At 55.1% G+C, this 20,640-nt stretch overlaps 2 protein-coding genes across 2 annotated transcripts in view; one reads left to right on the plus strand and one right to left on the minus strand.

The window, feature by feature from the left end:
- Window positions 1-366: 366 nt before the first annotated feature.
- On the minus strand, window positions 367-8,084 carry RRP9 (ribosomal RNA processing 9, U3 small nucleolar RNA binding protein). Its single transcript, XM_024746406.1, has 15 exons — window positions 7,752-8,084; window positions 7,399-7,481; window positions 4,731-4,840; window positions 4,270-4,337; window positions 4,145-4,186; window positions 3,752-3,878; window positions 2,996-3,120; window positions 2,806-2,898; window positions 2,308-2,408; window positions 2,089-2,223; window positions 1,934-1,996; window positions 1,565-1,710; window positions 1,404-1,483; window positions 659-732; window positions 367-535 (listed from the first exon to the last, which is right to left on the minus strand). The coding sequence occupies exons 1-15, from the start codon at window positions 7,965-7,967 to the stop codon at window positions 442-444; spliced, it is 1,557 nt and encodes a 518-aa protein (XP_024602174.1). The 5' UTR covers window positions 7,968-8,084; the 3' UTR covers window positions 367-441.
- Window positions 8,085-11,657: 3,573 nt separating this feature from the next.
- GPR62 (G protein-coupled receptor 62) overlaps window positions 11,658-20,640 on the plus strand; it is a 10,670-nt gene continuing 1,687 nt past the window's right edge. The window contains exons 1-3 of the mRNA XM_024746311.1: window positions 11,658-11,719; window positions 18,402-18,541; window positions 20,346-20,635. Coding sequence (XP_024602079.1) covers window positions 20,371-20,635 — 265 coding nt within the window. The 5' untranslated portion in view covers window positions 11,658-11,719; window positions 18,402-18,541; window positions 20,346-20,370. The remainder of the gene's footprint in view (window positions 11,720-18,401; window positions 18,542-20,345; window positions 20,636-20,640) is intronic.

Genomic DNA, 20,640 nt, shown 5'->3' on the forward strand with positions numbered 1-20,640 from the left:
CGGACCCCCACCCCAAGGGCAGTCTAGCTCCTAAAGCTTCCTAACCTGGCCTGGGTGGTGCAGATCAGCCTAACTTGTAGGTCTGTCTTTCTTTCAGTCCTCAGACCTCACAGCCAGCCCTTACACACACTGAACAGCCACAGCTTAGCTGAGGGATCAGCAGCTTCTGACCCCAACCAGCCCAGAGCAGTGGGTGGAAAGCTGGCCTAACAAAGTCGTAGAGGATACTCAGGGTCTAGGAGCCAGAAGCCAGCTGAGGGCTCCATCCCCAAATTTGCTGTAAAGAATAAAGCCCCCAGGCCTTTACTAAGCCATCCCCTGCCATCCCCCTGCCCTCCCCAGTCAAGAAGCTAGAGGAGACAAGGCCCAGAAGAGGAGGCTTTTAATACAAAGAAGGCAGGGGATGGCCTGGGAAGAACTTAAATACAGGGGATGAGAGAGTCAGGAGCCAGCAGTAGGGGGCCTGGGGGCCCTGTGGAGAGGGATGATGCAGACAGAGTTCCGGGCCTCTTTGATCCGCCACCACCGGCCAAGCCTACAGGGGCGAGAGGAGCAGCTGAGGGCGGGCCCAGCCCCACCCGGTATCCACCCCATTCCCACCCAGCCACCCACCCTATGCCATTTGCCTCACCCGCACCCCTCAAGAAGTGCCTCATACCTGTGCTCCTGCCCTACCCCGGCCACCAGGAAGTCCCCAGCACTGGAGAACTTGAGGCTATTGATAAAGCCCACCTGAGAAGAGGGAGGGACAAGGCAGTAAGATGTGAGAACAGATCCCTCACCACAGCCCCAGCCAGCATCACAGTCAAAGGCCCAGCCTGGGTTAAATCCCTGCTCTGCGTCCTGCCACCTGGGCCAGCCCTCTACCCCTCAGGGCCTCAGCATCCACCTCTGTGAGATGGGGAAAGTAGAGCGCAGGCCTCGCAGAGAGTTTGTGGGGATGAAGGAGACGGTGTACACTAAGTAGGGCCTGGCTCCTGGTCCTGGCTCTGGAGACTCCATGACCATCACCATTGACCCAAGCCCTGAACTATCACTAGAAGTCACTGACAGATCCTGCCACTCTGCCCTAGGTTGCACCGAGTCCACACACCCTAGCCTGGCATTCAGTCTGGCACCAGTCATGCAGAACCCATCACAGGGCCAGGCCCTCCATGCCTTTGCCCACACTTCCCTACCTTGTACCCCAGTAACCAGGACAGGGCCTAGGACAAGGAGGGGAGTGGAGGCCGGGAAAGGAGAGGAAGAAGGGAGGGTTCCTGCAGGCCCTGTGCTAGGAGCTGGGGCTAGAGAGAGAAGTCATAGCTGGCCCTGCTCTGAGGAACCGCCCTTCTGGCAGGAAAACACTGTAACGGGCCTTGGGAGTGTGGTAAAGATAGGCTGGGTATTCAAGCCTCACTCACCAGGGGGATGTCGCAGAGAAGGTCAAGCTGCCGGAAGCCCTCCCCGCATTGCCAGAGCCGCACAGAGTTGCTGTGAGAGCCTGGGGGACAGGGAGACAGTGAGCACCCCCCTCACCAGCCCACCCTGAGATCCCCTCCTTTCTGCCACACAGGGCACCCACCTGTGGCCACGAGGTCTGTGTTGAGCAGGGCTGCCACCGATGACACCCAGAAGGGCTGCTCCAAGCCCAGCTCCCCCCGCAGCCCATGGGCCTCACGCTGCAGGGCAAGTGGCCGCTTCTTAGAGAGGCCCCACAAGGCTACAGAACTGTGGACAGGGAGCAGGGTCAGTGAGGGGGCCAGGGGCAGGGCAGAAGGGCCACACGGCAGGAAGGGACCAAGTGCACACCAGCCACAGGAAGCAGACAAGGTCCCCTGCACTCTTTGCCTCAATGTCCTCATCTATGGAAAGGGGTTACTACAGCTCCCGAGCAGGAGGATTCTACGCAGCAAGTCCAGGGGCAGTGGCAGTGGTAGAAGGCAGCTCATACCCATCGTCTGCACCCGACACCATGTGCTCCTCGTTGATGAGCTGGATGCTGTCAATGGAGCCCCTGGAGAAAGGCACCATGAGGGGCGTGGCCCAACCTCACCCCCAGCCCATGCGGGTGGCCCCCTCAATGCCCGGTGCAGCAGGCCGCCTTACTGGTGGCCGTAGAAGACAAGCTGGGACTCCTCGGGGATCTTCCACACACGCACGGTCCCGTCCCGGCCCCCGGCAGTCACGCAGCACTCCCTGCTCAGAGCATCCAGTGCAGCCACAGCATCCTGGTGCCCGAAGCTGGAGAGGGGGACAGAGGGAGGATGGGGTCACCCGTGAACCTGCACGCACACATCCACGTGCTCTCTGCCTACGCATACTCACAGCGTCTCCACGTAGGAGTTCTCCGCCACATTCCACACCTTCACAGAGCGGTCGTGGGACGTGCTGTAGAGCTGGTGGGTGCCTCTGCGGAATGCCAGCCCCTAAGGGTGCATGGAAAGAGGGCAAAAGGAACCTGGACTACAGCAGGAGAGACAGAGGTCAGGCCCAGGGAGGACGTCCTGAAAAGCAGGTCACGTGGCACAGGAAGCCAGCCCCCATCAAGAGCGCTGTGGGGCTCTATGTGGAGCCAGGGGCACATTTGCCTGCCCTCAAGCAAGTACAGACTTCTCAGGCCTCCCTCTTCCTAGGCAAGCTTGACTCAGTCTCCCCCAGCTCTTCCCTATTGCTTCACCCTGTTTCTGTCCTGTTCACCAAAGTGCAGGTTCCCTGAGGATGGGGACCCGCTGCCTCTTTCACACCATTCCCTGGATCCCAGTACCATGCCTGGCCCACTCGGGTGCTCGAGAAACGTCCACTAAAGGAGGCCCAGCTTCTCACCGACACGGCGTCCCGGTGTCCCGTGAAGGTGTACAGGTGCTGGCAGCTCTGGGCCTCCCAAATGAGAATGAGCTTGCTGCGGTCACCCGAGGCCTATGGAGACAAGGGCAATGGCCATGGGCACATTGGCCATGGGCACCCACCATGTGCCCACACCTCTCACCTACTCCCGGGGCCAATCCTGCCTTACCAGGTACTTGCCATCGGAGGAGATGGCCATGCAGAGGACATGGCTACTATGGCCGGAGGGCTGCCCCTCGGCACCCTTCTTGGCTCGAGGGATCACATGAAGCTTCCGTCCACTTTCCACACTCCCTGACACCAAGGGGGAAGAGAGATGGTACTGGGACACAAGGCAGGACTGTCTGGCAACCCCCCTCAAGGGCAGCGTGGCACCATGGAAAAACTCCTGGCCTCAGGTCAGAAGATCTGGTTTAGCCACTGTGAGCCCCTGGACAAGTCACCTCAGTTTCCTCATCTGTTAAGTGGTGACAATAATCCCAAAGGGCAGCCATGAAGCCCAGAAGAAAAGGGACAGGAAAGTGCTTGGGACTGATGGTACGAGCTCTTCCTGTTACTACTATGGGTGGATGAGGACAGCCCTCAGTGGTCAAAGGCCAGGAACCCAGGAGGACCAGGAACTCAATCCCAGGACTGTGTAGAGCCTCAGCTGTCCTCTAGTCCAACTGCCCAACTGAAGCATCAACTCCCATTAAATCATCATCCTGCCTCCACTCCATCATCTCCAATGACATTGACAGGGAGCTCATAAGTCCCACTCCTGGGCAGAAGCTTCCACTGTCATCCAGAGATCTCTTTGGAAGCAAACCTGTCTCCGGAAGCTTCCCCCGTCGGGTCTCAGTTTTCCCTGATTATTTCTTCCTCCCCAGACCAGCTGGTCCAGATGATCCCTCATGGCTGCACTCCCACCCAGGCACTCACTCACACTTAATAATGGTGCAGTCTTTGGCGGCAGAAAAGATGGCCAGGTCGTCAGGGGTGATAACCAAACATGTGATGGACAGCTGGTGGCCCCGTAAGATTCGAATGTCAGCAGGGTCTGGGGCCTGGATCTAGGCAGGCAGGGACCAGGTCACTGCAACTGGGGGCAGGAAGGCCCCCCTCCACACACACACATGCCATCCTTTCCCACCACACTGCCCAGAAGGAAAACCGGACCCAGGGCTGCCAAGACCAGACCATTACCTGACCCTGTCTGCCCAAGTGCCCACTATGTTCCAGAGCAAACACCCCACAGCCTGAGTCCCCAGTTGGGCCATCTGCCCACCAACCCAGGTGATTCCCTCCAATCTGACACCAAAGTGCCCTGTCTGCTCACCTCCTTTGCCACCGACTTCTGCAGCCGGCCTCTCTGCTCGAGCTGCATGGAGAGGAGAGGGGTGAGATCCCAGGAGCAGGACCAGCCCCATCCCTTCCCTCCCACCACCCTCCCTCCACACTCACCACGTCCTCCTTCAGCCTCCCTGCCACCTGGTCCTCCTCAAATTCACGGGCCTCAGCCTTCTCCTCCTCTGTGTAGGACAGACCAAGCCAAGTAAACCCAGGCCAACAACACCCCACTTTTCCCTTCCCATCCCCACCCACCACCTCAGTCCTGGGCCCTGAACATTTGGGCTATGTCCCATGGAAGTTCAGGCCACCTCAGCCAAAGAGGAGGGAGGGCTGGATGGTCTCCTGCCCAACCCCTGCCTTTACTTATCAGATCAGTCTGAAGCCCCCTGAAGGCCCGGCCCACCCCAGAAGATCCATTAGAGCTCCTAGCCACCCTCCCACAGGGCCGCCAGCAGCAGCAGCCCCAGCAGCCCACCGGCTACCTGCATCAGTCACCCACCAGGTGGCTGGGGCCACAGCAGGCAGACTCAGGCATAGGCCCCGCCCCTCACCTGCCCAGTCCACAGGCTCACCTTGCTGCTTGAGCTGCTCAAGGTAGAGCTTGGCCAAGCGCAGCTTCTTCTCCTGTGCGGTCTCCTCCAGCTCCTCCGCCTCCTCCTCCTCATTCCTCCTGGGAACTAGGCTGTGAGCAGGAGGAACTAGGCTGTGAGCAGGAGGGCTCGGCCCGCTCCTCTGGCCACTAGGACTGTGCTCCTCGCTGCTTCCCCAGCCACTTGACACCCCCATCCCTGCCAGCCCTCATGGCCAATGGTCTCACAGAAAACTGAAAGATGTGACTTACCAAACTGAAAGGGCCCACCCAGGGCCCAACGTAAAGGTGAAAACAGACCCCAAACCCAAAGAGATCACTGGGAAATCTCTCAACTCTGGAGGGAAAGAGAAGGTTCTACAGGCTTCCAAGAAAAATCAGACCATATACAAAGGGTCAGGAATCAAAGTGACCCCAGAAGCCTCAACAGCAACACTGAGAGCAGAAAACAAAGGAGCTGCACATACAAAATTCGGAATAAAACGCTAACCACTGGAATGGCATGCCAGTTAAACCATTAATGATAAATGAAGACATTATCAGATGTACAAGGTGCCACAAAAGTGGTCCTTTCTCCTTCTTTTAAGGATGGAGGATGTGCTCCCTGAACAAGAGAGTGAGCTAAGAATGGGGAAGGCACGGGAGACAGGAAACAGAAGATCCAACATGGAAAGCAGAAACGGTAGATCTCAGAACAACAACGACCCCCCAGACACAGGGGAGCAGCCAGGCCAGATCTGATGCAAGGAACCAAGAGGCAGACGTGTTGGGACTATCAACGCCCCATCCTCACTGCCAAGGCGCCATCCTCTACCCTGAGGATGGGATTCCAGGTGAAGCTTAACTGGGCCTGGCTTGACCTTGTGCTAGTGAAGTCCTTGCTTTCCCCTCCATGCCCCTCACTCAAGATGAGTCCTACTTTGACTTGCTCCTGGGAGCTGGAGGTAAGTCACGGGAACTCAGAAGCAGAAAAGCCAGAGCAGCCCGTTCCCTCTGATCAAGTGCCTGCAGATACCTAGTCCCTGTCAGGTAGCCCAGTTGTTTCCTAGACTCATCCATGACCTTGCCCACAACTTCCCCAGAAACGACCTTGGAAATTCTCAAGGAAGCCAAGGCCTGACCATGCTCCTGAGACCGGTTAGTACCCAGTGCCCAGCAAGTCTTCAGCCAACAGGGTTGGTGCTGCCCTTCCCTCATACACCAGGGTCTTAACTTCTACTCAGTTTACCCAAAGAATCAATCTATTGTTTCGGGTTCACACATAGAAGACAGAACTCTAAAGAAAATCAAAGCAAGTATACAACCATTGTAATTCCACTCAAATAACATTCTGGAAAAGGCAAAATTCTAGGGACAGCAGTTACTGGTTGGAGGGGGGTGGGAATTGACTGCAAAGGAGCCATGGGGGATTTTGGTGGGTGGTAAAACCCTTCTATATCTTTACAGTGGTGGTAGTTACACGACTATATGCGACTGTCATAACTCACAGGACAGTACACTAAGAAAGGTAAAAACCTACTGTATGTAGGTTATACCTGAATCAGAAAAGGGAAAAGAAAAAAAAGAAGAAGAAGAAGGAAGGAAACCAAAGAAATGATTAACTTAAGTCAGGAATGGCAGTTGGGGCTTCTAAGTTTCTACGAATGGTCTAGTTCTGGTGGGTGCACAGAGGTTCATCATTTCATCATTACTCTCTATGGTACAATTACATTTCATTAACTCTTCTGTAGCTAATACATTTCACAACACATTTTAAAAATATTTAAAAGTGCTTAGCACAGGGCCTGGCACACACCCACAGTAACCTTAAGACTACAAAAAGTATTATATTAAGTCTTTCTGTGAGCAGGTTAAGGCCAACATGTACTCAACTTTTAGAATTAGAATTTCTAAAGCCAACTCTTAAGGAAGGCACCGGGATTCTCTGATATGACAGCTTCCATGCCACAGGGTCAGGCCTGATACCTTGCTAGCCCCCTCTGAACTCTGCAACATACTCCACCCCCATCACCTGCAGAATGGAGGAGGTACGCAAAGCCCTCCACAGTCCAGATGCACCCACTGCCTACCCTCCCATCCTCTTCATCTCCTATCTAGCCCACTTAGCCCCCAGACTTTTCTCTGGTCCCTGAATGCCTTCCCTACCTCTCCATGAGGAACCCCTCCTCATCTCTCCAGGCCCCATTTAAACTCCCCTTCTCTGTTCCGACAACACGCAGCTCTAAGATACACATCCCACCACAACACATTCTGTCTTCACCTGCCTGCTCCTGCCTGCTCATCTCTGTTCTCTCAACAGTGAAACTAGTGCCCGGCACTCTCAATAACTGTGAAATTGTGGGAGAACAGAGTGAAGAACTAGCAAGCATTTCTTGCATCCCTCTCCCCTTGCCTGGAGTTCAGCTCCCTGTCATGAAGGAAGGTCTCACTGGTCTCCCATTAGGACTGGGGGTCCTCCCCACACAGAGACCCTGCCCCTGCAGCGAAGGAAATGACAGTTCTCAGGGTCAAAAAGTGGAGGAAAGAATCAAGATCTGAGAATCAAGGGCCAGAGTCCTGGGTTCTAGGCCCAGCTCTAGCCCCCGTCATTGAGTACTTCTATACACAATGGGCCCGTGTTCTTTTCTACTAGGTGGAAAAAAAGAGCTCACCTCTCAGTCTCCGAGTCGCTGGAGATCTCCTCATTCATCTTGCCGCCACCCTTGGACTTGCCCTTGTCCCCAGAAGAGTCGCCCTAGGAATTATATAATACTTTCTTTGGTCAGGGGTCCCGACCACCCCGGCTCGACCAAGGGCCCCTTAGAGTCCCTCGAGAGTCACTGGGAAAGGCGGTAGCCCCCGGCTCAAGTGAAAGGCTTTTTCAGTATTTGGCGCGCGGAGAACGGGACGAAGCTGACTCCAGCTGGGGTCCCGGGGTCGAGGGGACCGGTGCCGGGGCTCCCGGATGGGGATAATGGTCCAGTAACATAGGATGGACCCCAGCCCGCCAAAGCGCCGTGCTCACCTTTCGCCGCAACTTGCCGGCCCCCGCACCAGCCCCGGCCCCCGAGGCCGGCTTTCCCCTCTTGCGAGCCGCCCCAGTCGCCGACATGCTGCCCACCGTGTGTGTTGCGGCGGCTCCTGGCGAACTCACGTGGCGGCTAAACCCGGGCCGTCCCACAAGACTCCAAGCCAAGATAGGCTCCCATCGCCCGGTAGGCCCCGCCTCCCACAGCTCCATTGGGCCCTTGGGTAGGTTCTGTCTCGCCCCCAAGCGCCCATAGGATAAATGTCTGTGGCCACGCCTCCTAGAACTCCTATAGGCTCCCGCGCCCGGCTGCCGTAGGAAGCAAGCCTCTCCCTGGCGCTTCCGGCCAACGACTGCGGCGCGTGCGCCCTGCCGCTGACTGACGTATGAAGAGGGGTCGGACCCCGACACCGTCTTTGTGTTTGCTCTCCTTGGACGTTGGGGGGCGCCAGAGACGCGGGATTCCTTTTCCTGGAAAGTGACTCCTCCCCGTCAGGGGCGGGGGCCAGGGTGAGAGAGTCTGACTCTAAATAACCGGGGCGGGGGAGAGGGATCCGACAGCCCCCGGGAGAAGGCAATGCCCGCACCTGGGGCCAAGGTCACTGGACAACCGGTGGATATGTATTGCATGCCTCAGGCCAGATGAGCAGCTCTAAGGGCGCGTCAGTCCCCTGGGCCTTGGCGTGTCCGGATCAAGTGTCCACCCATCCACGGGACAGGCTGCCTGCCCGCCTCGGCCTGCCCAGCCTCTGACTCACCAGACTGGTGGCCAAATAGCTGGAATCCTACCCACACCCACTTCTTCCCCTCTCCCCTAAGGCTTACGGGAGGTTGTTAGAACTAGGACTGCCTGGGAGTTACTGACCTGGTGACCACCACCTCTCCCAGGTCCCTGCTTCTCTTAGGTGAGTGCCCTATGGCCTCTCCCACAGCCCTCCACAGGGCAGGGCAGGGTGGGTGTGACTGACCCTTGCCCTCTGGCCACTGGTCTGGGACGGAGGCTGGCACCCCAGAACTCTTGAACCTGCTGGGAAGGGTTTCTGCGCTATTGGGTCCCAAGCTTTGGAAAGACAGATCTGGCCTTAGAGGTGCTAGCCCCTCGGGAGCCACTGCCCACTCTCCTCCATAGCTGGGGTGACTCAGCCCAGCAACCATGCCAGATCCAAGTTAGCTGAGATGGGGGAGGAGCAGAGAGTGCTCTGGGGAGAGGAGCCCAGAAATGGGAGGGGGGAGATTCTCCTTTCACTTTCCCTTCAACCTCAGAACACACAAAAGAGCCATAGAGGGTGGAGAGCCCCTCTTCCTTGGCCAGACTGGGCAGACTGGACAGGGGCCTGGCCTGGCCCTGGTGACTGGAGAAAGGGGTGTATCTGGGGTGCAGAGAGCCGGTTTTGGTCAGGGACCGGGAGTGGGGAAATGGAGGCAGAGGGAGGTTACCAAAGGGCAATCTCAGGGTGGGGCAAGTTAGTGCTGTGCCAGCCAGGTGGGACGCAAAGGTCACGGATACCTGAGGGCCCCCTCTGTGCCCTAGAACAGCCATGGCCCAAAGCGCAAGCCCCAGGTACAGCATGAGGGTTCTGAGAAGAAGAAGGGACGTCAGGGTGCGCAAGAGGAGGACAGTTTCCACTCCACTGCCAAGGCCCTCCACCCACAGAGAAGCGCATAGCCTAAGTGGACCCCCTGTGCCCACTCAGCTGCAACTCTGGGACCCAGGTAAGCTGTAGTCCCCAGCCAGTCCCAGTGCCTGCTCCCTCTTGGGTACAAATACACTCAGACCTCCTCCCCTCCCCCTTGGCTCTGGCCAAATAGCTCAAGGCTCCCAAGTAAACTGTGTTCTTCCAAGACCCCAAAGTTCAGGCAGGGCTATATTCCATCAGATCCAGGTGGGTCATGTCTGCTCTTCAGACCCCAGGACAGGCCCCTGAGCTTCTCGGTCTTCCCCCAACGACACTTAAGGCAGAGTTCCCAGACAGGGCCCCCTCTGACACCCCAGTGCAGTGTGATTCCTGTCAGTGTGCAGCCAGGTACCCCATCCCACCCAGGGGCGGCCGTAGCCAGCCTGCCCTCCGCACACCCACTCTGGCCACAGGTGCATGAAGACTATGACTGTACCCTGAACCAGACCAACACTGGGAGCAACAACAACAAGTTCTACATCATCCAGCTGCTGGAAGAAGGTGACTGCTTTATCTGCTGGAACCGCTGGGGGCGCGTGGTGAGTACCACCCACCCACCCTGTGCCCGCATCCTCCCCACCTCTCCCTGCTCAACACATGGCCCCTGCTTCCCGGGGTCCCCACAGCTTACTCAGGCCAAAAGGCCACAGCCTCTGACTGTGCCCTGCCCCACCTCTGACATCCAGGGGCGCTCGGCACAGGGCCTGCACAGTAGAGGCCAGCAAACATTTACGGTGGGCACTGTGGTAGGCACACCTCTGAAAGCTGTTGCTTGCCGGGAGAGGTGGGCCAGTCAAAACTCAGCCGCTTCATGTCACTGGAGGATGCACAGAAGGACTTTGAAAAGAAGTTTCAGGACAAGACCAAGAACAGCTGGGCAGAGCGGGACCACTTTGTGGCCCACCCCAGCAAGTATACACTTATGAAGTACAGAGAGAGGATGAGGCCCAGGAAGCCATGGTGAAGGTGAAGTGGCCAGAGAGGGAGGGTGGGCCTGGGCTGAGGGAAGGGACAGCCACTGCCCAGCTGTATACCCTCAGGCACAGGCCTTCCTCTCTGGCCTCGGTCTGGCCAGGCCCTGCTCTAGGTGCAGGTGCCCTGCCCAGCTGCTCCTGCCCACGTGGGCCCTCTACCCCTTGGTAGACGGAGGCCCAGTGAGGACCGTGGTTCGTGGTTCAGCAAGTGCAGCCCTGCTCCCTGGACGCAGCCACACAGAAGCTCATCACCAACATCTTCAGCAAGGACATGTTCAAGAATGCCATGGCTGGGCTTCCCTGGTGGCGCAGTGATTGAGAGTCCGCCTGCCTATGCAGAGGTAGCAGGGGTCTGGGGGTGGCAGGGCTGTGGGCCTGACTCCCCACTATCCCCATCTCCCCAGATGTGAAGAAGATGCCCCTGGGGAAGTTGAGCAAGCAGCAGATTTCCCGGGGTTTGGAGGCCTTGGAAGCAGTGGAGGCGGCCCTGAAAGCCCCCGCAGATCGTGGTCTCAGCCTGGAGGAGCTGTCCTCCCACTTCTACACCATCATTCCCCACAACTTCGGCCGTAGCCAGCCCCCACCCATCAACTCCCCGGAACTTCTGCAGGCCAAGAAGTATATGCTGCTGGTGAGGGTTGGCAGGTTGCAGGCAGTGGGGTTACCAAACAGATAGATGGGGCAAGGGAGATGGGGGACAGATAGATTGACTGCGATGGGCAGGCCGAAGGACAGGGGAGGGGAAGGACAGACAGATAGATGGGGTGGGGCTGAATAAGGTGGGGTGGCCATGGTCCTATTTATGTGGGAGGGGGAGGGGAGGCCCAGGGTCAAGGGGACACACAAGCTGCCAGTGCCCATCCCCTTAGGTGCTGGCAGACATCGAGCTGGCCCAGACCCTGTAGGCAGCCCCCGAGGAGACAAAGAAAGTGGAGGAGGTGCCACACCCACTGGACCCAGATTACCAGCTCCTCAAGTGCCAGCTCCAGCTGCTGGACCCAAAGGCGCCTGAGTACAAGGTGGGCCGGTCCCCACAGAGGAGCCGAGCTAGCAGTGGGCACTGGCCCTTTGCCTGTCTGCCCTCCAGGTGCCCAGAAGAATCCCTTTCCTAGGGCCTTCTCTCGCTGTGTCTCCAGGGCCTGAGGAGAGCTCTGGGACTGCAGGGGACAAGTGGAGGTTAGTCGATACATTTCTTGCTCTTGGCACCCAGTTTTTTCTCTCCCCGCAGGTGATACATCCCTGCTTGGAAAAGACTGGCAGCAAGTACAGTTGCCCTGCACTTCAACATAGTTGGACAGTGAACCGAGAAGGGGAGGTGAGGAAGATTCCCTCCCCACCATCACTACCTTGTCCCTTAGGGAGATGACCTTGGCTTATCTTCCCTTTAGTGAGTTGGCTGAGAAACTCTGACCAGTTTCCACCAGGCCTAGGTCTTGTGCATGTGTGCATGAGTATGTGAGTGACTAGGGAACCCTTGGCCTTGGTCATACCCTCTGATGGCAGACAGAAACACCTGAGCTTGGGTGGCATGACTCTCCCGGTTCCCATCTCCCCCGCTAGGGAGATCAGTTCCAGGCCCACGACAAGCTGGGTAATCGGAAGCTACTGTGACACGGCACCAACATGGCTGTGGTGGCCGCCATCCTCACCAGAGGGCTTCGCATCATGCCACATTCTGGTGGCCGTGTTGGCAAAGGCATCTACTTTGCCTTGGAGAACAGCAAGTCAGATGGCAATGGTGAGGTATCCCTCAGAGCCAAGCCCTGAGTGGGTATGGGGACACTAAGGAGCTTGGGGCCCATTACTTGTCCCACCTGCAGTGGATCCAGAGAGGACCCCTCGGATAGTTACTGACTAGAGAGCTCTGTGGGGCATCCTGGGGGTTGGGGGACTCAAAGGAGGCATCTGCTGGTCAGCGACAGTTTCCTGGAGAAGGTGATGCAGATGGGATGAGTGTGCGAACCTGACCTGGGAGGGGGTGAAAGAGGAGCCTTCAAGGTAAAGCAGCCAGGGAGTGGCACAAAGCCTGGGAGGCTGCGGCAGGTCACCACCTCCAGGCACGGCCTGATGACAAAGCTTAGAGCAAATGCCTAGTGTGGGTGTGGGGCTTGGGGGCCCAGGAGGATCAAGGGAGCCTTATTCAGAAAGTGATGGGGAGTACAGTTGAACGTGGCTGCAGCCGTTGGGAGGGTGGCAAAGGCCAGAGGCTGCAGGGAGGCTGTGTTCCCATCCAGGCCAAATGTGATGGGCCCCCAGCCCAGGGCGATGGAGGTGGAGGAGAGAATCCATGAGAGGAGTATGTGGGAGGTGGGATGGGCAGCATTGTGGGAAAGGGTCAAGGGTGTCTCTAATGACCCCCAAGTTTCTGTCCAGGGGTGTCCTCACTGAGGTGACCTGCCCCTACTGGCTTCTCAGCCCATGTTGACCTCATTATTGGAGACCACTGCCCTCCACCACTCAAGAGACCAAGGTCGGAGGATTCATCCAAGTGCAGATGGAGCTGAAGGTTGCTTAAGGCCAAGGAGGGAAGAGGAGCCTAAGAAGAAGTGGAGGGTGGCCTCAGGAGAGCACTGCAAGGGGGTCTCAGGGTAGAGGGTGAAGGATGCCATGGCAAAATCAGTAGAGCAGGCCTGAAAACCCCCCACCCCAGATATGGTCACTGGAAGGCCATTACTGACCTTGGTGAGGGTGGCAGACGCCTGGACTCTGGGAGTTGAGCAATGGAGGAGAGAGGGAGGAGGGAGCACAGCCAGGACAAGGGGCCTGGAGAAATGGTTGGAGGAAGGATGGAAGAAAGATGGGTACTTTTCTGGGCCAGGGCAGCAAAGCCAAAGGAGATAACAATGCAGCAGAGAGGAGCCCAGGGAGTCAGGCAGAGAGCCGGCCTGCCTACCCTGAGCCTCCCTGTGTCCCCCAGTTACTGGCATGTCCTGCGGGGCCCATGACATTGGCTACATGTTCCTGGGTGAGGTGGCAGTGGGCAGAGAGTACCGTATCGCCGTCTATGAGCCCAGCTTGAAGCAGCCACCCCCTGGCTTCGACAGTGTCATTACCCGTGGCCACACAGAGCCTGGTGAGTCCTATGAAGCTGGACAGGCATAAGGATAGAGGTGAGGCTGAGATGGAGCACGATGCTTTCAGGGAGGAGGTGAGCAAGGAAGGGGCTTGTGAGGAAGGATGAAAAGAAGTAGGATTCTTCAATGCAGTCATTCACTTTATCATTCAACAAACATTCACTGATTCAACAAATCTTTCCTGGGCAGCCAGGAGAGCTTCAAAGAAGAGGTGTCGTTGACTGAGCATTGAAAGATGAGCAGGCATTTCCCAGGCAGAGAAATGGGGGAGGAGATTCCAGGCAGAAGGCCCAGCCTATGCAGCAGTTTGGAGTTTGGCAAGGTGGGAATGAGTGGGCACTCCCTGTGGTAGAAGTAGAGAGTACAGGGGGTAGGACTTACCGGTAAAGCCAAGGACCAGTGACCCTTGGGTCATTCATAGCCCTTGCTGTGCCCTGCAGTTCCAACCCAGGACACCAAGCTAGAGCTGGATGGCCAGCGAGTGGTGGTGCCCCAGGGCCAGCCCATGCCCTGCCCAGAGTTCAGCAGCTCCAGCTTCTTCCAGAGCGAGTATCTCATCTACCAGGAGAGTCAGTGCTGCCTATGCTACCTGCTGGAGGTTCGCCTCTGAGCTGTCTGCCCGACCCGCCTCCCGTCCACCTCCAGGAGCTAGACCATCATCCTCAATCTTCCTCCCATCCCTGGTGGCCCCATATCACCCTTTCTTGCTCTCAAATCTCCCTCCTGTGTCCAGACAGTGATCCCCTCTCCCTCTAATCCTTGTTGGTCCTGGCATGGCTGTGGCCTCAGTCTCACCTCCTAAGGTGATGAGTGTGATGGATTGGCATTATTACTGGGACACGGATACAGCAGCCTATTCAAGCCTGTGTAGTTAGAGGGGCACAGGCTGAGAGTGGGTGGGTCCCACAACCACCCGGGCCATCCACCCTGGCCCAGACTGTCCATCCAAGAGAGGTGTGATCACCGAGGTGGGGTGAACTTCAGACATGCACAGGCAAGTGCACATTGTATTGGCTCACCCCCCTGACCTCTGCTTGTCTGTGCCAAAGCTGCACCAGGCCTGGGCCTCCTTGCTCTCCACAGTGACCCACCACACCACATAGCAGTTCCAGCCTCACTCCAGGGAGTGACCACTCACACGGAGGACGTGGGTTGTACACACACTCCCACCCACCCTGGTCATTCTACATTGGTCACTGCAACGACTGGCCTCCTCTGATCATTGAGCCTCCAAAAGGGACCCTCTCCATCAACTCAGAACTGTTGGTCATGTGGGGACCCACCTGGTGATTCTGTCCTTTAGCCCAGACGTGGCCAGGCAAATCAAGCATTCCTTGTGTCTTGGCACCAAACACCCATGTGTGTCTTCTATGTGAATATCATAAATGAATTGAGAATATCTGCAAAGGGTGCAGCTCTGCTGTCACGAAAGGAATGCTAGTTATCACCCCAGGCTACTCTGTCCACAAACAAGGGGTGCAGATGCTAGACAGCAGGTCAGGGTCCAGTGCAGTGTCACACACCATATTTAGTTGCCACATCTCTTTGGTCTCCTTTCATCTGAAACCATTCTTCAGCCTTTTTTTTTTCCTTCATAACCTTGACACTCTTGACACTACTGAAGAGTACAGGCCAGTTGTTTTATAGACTGTCTGTCAGTTCGGGTTTGTCTGATGTTTTGCAGTGATTAGATTCAGGCATTGCAGTTTGGGCAGGAACATTACATGAATGCTGTGTCCTCGGTGCACTGTTTGAGGAGGGACATGTCCTATTCTTGGTGATGTAAATTTGGTTGCTCAAGGTCGTGTCCACCAGGTTTCTCCACTGGGAAGTTCCCATTTCCCCCATTTTAAATTAATCAGTAATCTGTAGGGAAATAGTTTGCGGTGTAAATGTTCCATTCCTCACAACTTTCACCCACTAGCTTTAAAATCCAATGATGATTTTTACCTGAAATCGATGACTTGAATCGATTTTTGCTAAGATGGTTGCAAATGATAGTTAAATAATTTAATTCCATCATTTCTTCTATATTTATTAATAATAGCCCCCTTTGTTTATTATCAGTATGGATTTGTGGGTTCCTATTTTATGCAATGGGTTATAATCCATTACTGTTATTATTTTGATCCTCAAATTGTCCCAGCTTTGGCCAGCAGAAGGTCCTTTAAGCTGACTCCTGTGTCTACATCATTTTATGAGCACTTCCTTATGTTCTGGTATCACACGATGTTCCAGGCTCATCTTGCACAAACCTAGAATCAGCCATTTCTCCAAGGAGCCCTGGTTCCCTAGAGCAGGAAATGGTATTTAGAATCCAAGATCTGGGCAGTAGGTATGCTCTTTGGTACTGGGTGTCATTGCTTTTCAGTCCCAGTAGCAAAGAGGGCTAGGAAATATGTATATGTAAATAAACACATCTATCTGTGTCTGTTTCTTCAATTCCAATCCAACACCATATGGTCTTTCCATTCTTCCCCATATCCATAATTTTACTCCCTTCTCCAACTGTCAGAACTTTGGTTCTCATCAACATCAGTATATTTACTTATTTGCTCAATCCCACACAAAAAGCAGTTTCAGAATTGCTACACCCAATACCATTGTGAAAAACAAACTTTCTAATTAGAGCTCAAGATTTACTGAATCATTCAAGATTATCTTTTTGTCTTTAGACTGAGGGTCAATGGTCAAAGCAACAATTTGAACACAGGTTCAAATGTTACTTGGATTAGTTATTTCCCTTCAGTGTGGTTATACTATTCATTTGAAATGCTGGTAGGTTCATTTGCTTCTATTTATATTCACTTTTAGGGTTTTTCTCATCTTTGTTGATTTATTTTTTTCAACATGTAGAGCATTAACATGGTCCTCAAAAGTCCAATCTATCCAAATCTATGCTCAGAAGAGTGTTCTCCTAGCCCTCTCACTCCATGCCCACCCACCTGCTGTAGTTTCTGGTTTATCCTTCCTGCATTTCTTTGGAAAAAAACCAAAAAAAAAAAACAGATGAACTACAAAATGCTTTGTGTGTGTGTGGTTTTTTTTTTTTGGCCGCGCAGCATGCGGGGTCTTCCCCAGCCAGGGATCAAACCCGCACCCCCTGCAGTGGAAGCAGGTAGTCTTAACCACTGGACCGCCAGGGAGGTCGCAAAGTATTTTTTTTGTTTTTAATAAATTTGTTTATTTTATTTATTTATTTTTGGCTGCATTGGGTCTTCATTGCTGCACGCGGGCTTTCTTTAGTTGCGGTGAGCGGGGGCTACTTTTTGTTGTGGTGAGCGGCCTTCTCATTGCGGTGGCTTCTCTTGTTGTGGAGCACGGGCTCTAGGCGCGCGGGCTTCGGTAGTTTTGGCACACAGGCTCAGTAGTTGTGGTGTGCGGACTCAGTAGTTGTGGCACATGGGCTTAGTTGCTCCACAGCATGTGGGATCTTCCTGGACCAGGGCTTGAACCCATATCCCCTGCAATGGCAGGTGGATTCTCAACCACTGCACCACCAGAGAAGCCCTTGTTTTGTTTTTAATTTATTTATTTAATTAATTTATTTTTGGCTGCATTGGGTCTTTGTTGCTGCACGCAGGCTTTCTCTAGTTGCAGCGAGTGGGGGCTACTCTTCGCTGCAGCATGCATGCCCCTCACTGTGGTGGCTTCTCTTGTTGCAAAGTATGGGCTCTAGGCGCGCGGGCTTCAGTAGTTGTGGCATGCGGGGTCAGTAGTTAGTTGTTGTGGCTCATGGGCTCTAGAGCGCAGGCTCAGTATTTGTGGGCGCATGGGCTTTGTTGCTTCACGGCATGTGGGATCTTCCCAGACCAGGGCTCGAACCCGTGTCCCCTGCATTGGCAGGCAGATTCCTAACCACTGCACCACCAGGGAAGTCCCTCCCAAAGTGTTTTAATTGCTAATTTAGTTGAATGATTTTGCAGGGAGCATGCACTCTCCAACCCACCATAGTCCCCATCCCTCCCTATTGCCTTCCCCAGTCCCCTGTTCTCATTTGCTTTCCCACCTGGCCCTGCTGAGCCCTCCCCAGACCTTGGTGGCTTGGAGGCTGCCCCAGGCCTGCAGGCCTAACTGGGCAGTGAGAAAGCCAATGCTCTCTCCTTCTTCTGAACCAAGACCTCAAGAATCCAGCTTCACCTCCTGGAGGCAAATGCCCACATTCAAGTTGTGGTCAAGTACAGGAAGTGGTGCCTGTGTGGACAGAACTTAGGAAGCAGGCGACCTGGTTTCCAGGTATAACTTGGCTGTGTAATCCAGAACACATTCCTTCCCTTTCTGAGCACCAGTTTTCTCATCTGAATAATAGAGAATTGGACCGGGGCCCTTCGAATTCCAGCAACAGGTGACTCAAATCCAGAGGTTCATGCCCTGTTGTCTGCCACCCAGATCTGTGCTGATGCGGACTGCGTGCCTATGAGGGGTTCTAGGGGCACAGGCACAAGCAAGACACAGACAAGGTCCCTGCTCTCAAGGGGCTTGCATTCTAATAAAACAGGATCTAAACAAGTATGTGCATAGATATGAAATACAATATCAGGTAGGAAAAGTACCAGGAAGAAAAATAAAGCAGGGTTAAAGGAGTAGCGATGGGAAAGTGGAACAATTCTAGAAAAGATGGTCATTGAAGGCAGAGACCTGAATTAGGTGAGGAAGCAAGCCATGGAGAGATCTGGGGCAAGGGTGTTCTGACAGAGGAAACAGCACATGCAAAGATCCTGAGGTGGAAACCAGTTTGACATGTGGGAGGACAAGCATGAAGACTGTACGGCTGGAAGTATGGGAGGCAAGGAGAAGGCAGGTGAGGTCAGAGAGGTGGGGAGAAGGCCATCTCAGCAAAGAGGAAGTGAGATTCTATTTTGATGATGGGAAGTTCGTGGAAGGATGAGTGCAGGATCATGACCTAATCTCATTTGTCTTTAGAGGGATCCACTTCAGCCAGCTGTGTAGAGAGTGGATCTATGGTGTCAGTCAAGATCCAATCAACAAAAGAGAAATCACTCTATGTATTCCAGACAAGAGGAATTTGATACAGGGAAGGAATTGAACTACCAAAGGGGCTGGTAAGTCAACCCTGGGATTAGCAACAGCAGGAAGTTGCTACCACTCTTAGCCTGGAAGAATGATGGTATTCCAATGCCCAGAGGCCAGGGTCACCCAGCAGGCACCAGAACCCCAGAGGGGACTGCCTGAAGGGAGCCAGGGCTATGGAGAGAGAATGTCCTCCACAGAGGCAGATCCAGAGGTAGATCCAGGCTGAGCATGAAAGGGAAAATACCCTGGCTTCTTCCCTCCTGCCACCCTCCAGCCTTCTGCTGGTAACTTCCATTGGCTGAATTTACCCAAAAACCAAATGACAAAGGAGCCTGGGAAATCAGTTTCTTAGAAGGCAGAGCAGTGCTGTGGAAGATGGGAATGGATCTAAGGGCAAACAGACAAATGACCAGCACAAGGTGCAGAAGCGGAGGCCAGGACGGATCTGAAATGGTCCAGGTGAGGGGTGATAGTGGCTGGGAGCATGGTAGTGGTGGTGAGAAATGGCTGGATTCAGACACATTGATGGATTGGATGTGGTGCGTGGAGGAAAGGGAAGTGTCAATGGAAACTTCTGAGATGGCATTTACTAAGGGGGGAAGACTCTGTGGAGCAGATTGGGGTGGGGGGGTCATAAGTCAAGTCCTGTTTTGGGGCATAGGACTTTTGAGATGCCCAGTTGACCCTGTACTGGGGGTGATGTTGAAGAACCCCCAAGACTGGGGTTCAAGGGAGAGGAAGGAGCTTCAGACACAAAGGCAAGCCATCAGGGTATACATGGGGTTTTGCCATGGGACTGGGTGACACCACCTGGGGGGCATATGCCCCACTGGAGTCACATGGCTTTCCCTGAGCCAATACCTTGGTGGTGGGGGGTACAACACACTGACTGGCCAGGACTGGGTTTCATGCCTAGTCAGGAATGTGATATGAAAGGTGAGGGTCTTGCTCACCCAAACCACATGTCCTGAGTTGCGGAGAGGTGGCTTCCTAAAGAAAACTCAGAGTGTGCTTAGCAGAAGGGGACTTGTTTCCTAACAGCAAAAACAAAACAAAACAAACAGCAGTTGCTCCCTAAGGGTTCCTCTCATTAATTCCACAGTGTCTTGAAGCACCTATTCTGTGCCAAGCTAATACCAGCTAAGCAACCTACTATGTGCCAAGTCCTGTGCTTTTCCCCTCACTTTACCTAGAGAACTAGCCCTCCTGAGGACCAGAGGGTACCTAGGGGTCTCCCAGCTCCAGCTTTTGTCTCACTGGTACCTCAGTTTCCCCTCAGTACAAAGGCTGAATGATCCGATTAACCCCACTGATGGGGATGGCGGAAGACAGCAGATGTGGGGGGAGGCACTTCCCACCCCTGGAAAAGGCAGAATAGGACGTGGCTGACTCCAAAGCCCACACTCTAATGTCCTGAATCTCACTCCAGCCTGTGCCTGCTCTGGGCCCCCCTCTCGAAGCACCCACAGCACTTCCACAGCACAGCCTTCAGCCTCCAGCTGGCAGCTGCTAGGACCCAGGGGGCCGGTGCCAGGCCCTGCCCCTCCCTTGCCAGCTCTGTGTATCTCCAAAGGGCAGCATCAAAGTGACAGCCAGTACCATCTCCAGCAGGGGCTGAGTTGCTGGGGTGGAGGAGAGAACCACAGTCCCAGCCTTGCACACTTCCATGGGGCCGGCCAAGCCCCCAAGAGAATGGCAGCCTGGGTGTCTGAGCCAGCACCTGGGCAGCCTGTGAGGTGAGAGGCTAGAGGAGCAACGGACGGGTGATGGGAATGGGGCCGGGGGTGGCGAGGGGCAGGCGGGGGAAGCTCCATTTCGCTCTCTGCATCCCAGCACAGGGTGAAGCCTGAGCGCTCGAATGGCCAACGCCACAGGGCTGAACGCACCAGAAGTCGCAGCCTCGATGGGGTTGATCCTGGCGGCTGTCGTGGAGGCGGCAGCACTGCTGGGCAACGGCGCACTGCTGGTTGTGGTGCTGCGCACGCCGGGACTACGCGACGCGCTCTACCTCGTGCACCTGTGCGTAGTGGACCTGCTGGCTGCCGGCTCCATCATGCCGCTGGGCCTGCTGGCCGCTCCGCCGCCGGGGCTGGGCCGCGTGCGCCTGGGCCCCGCGCCCTGCCGCGCG

Source organism: Neophocaena asiaeorientalis, unplaced genomic scaffold (assembly GCF_003031525.2).
Source record: "Neophocaena asiaeorientalis asiaeorientalis breed wild unplaced genomic scaffold, Neophocaena_asiaeorientalis_V1.1 scaffold251, whole genome shotgun sequence".
NCBI classification, from domain to species: domain Eukaryota; kingdom Metazoa; phylum Chordata; class Mammalia; order Artiodactyla; family Phocoenidae; genus Neophocaena; species Neophocaena asiaeorientalis.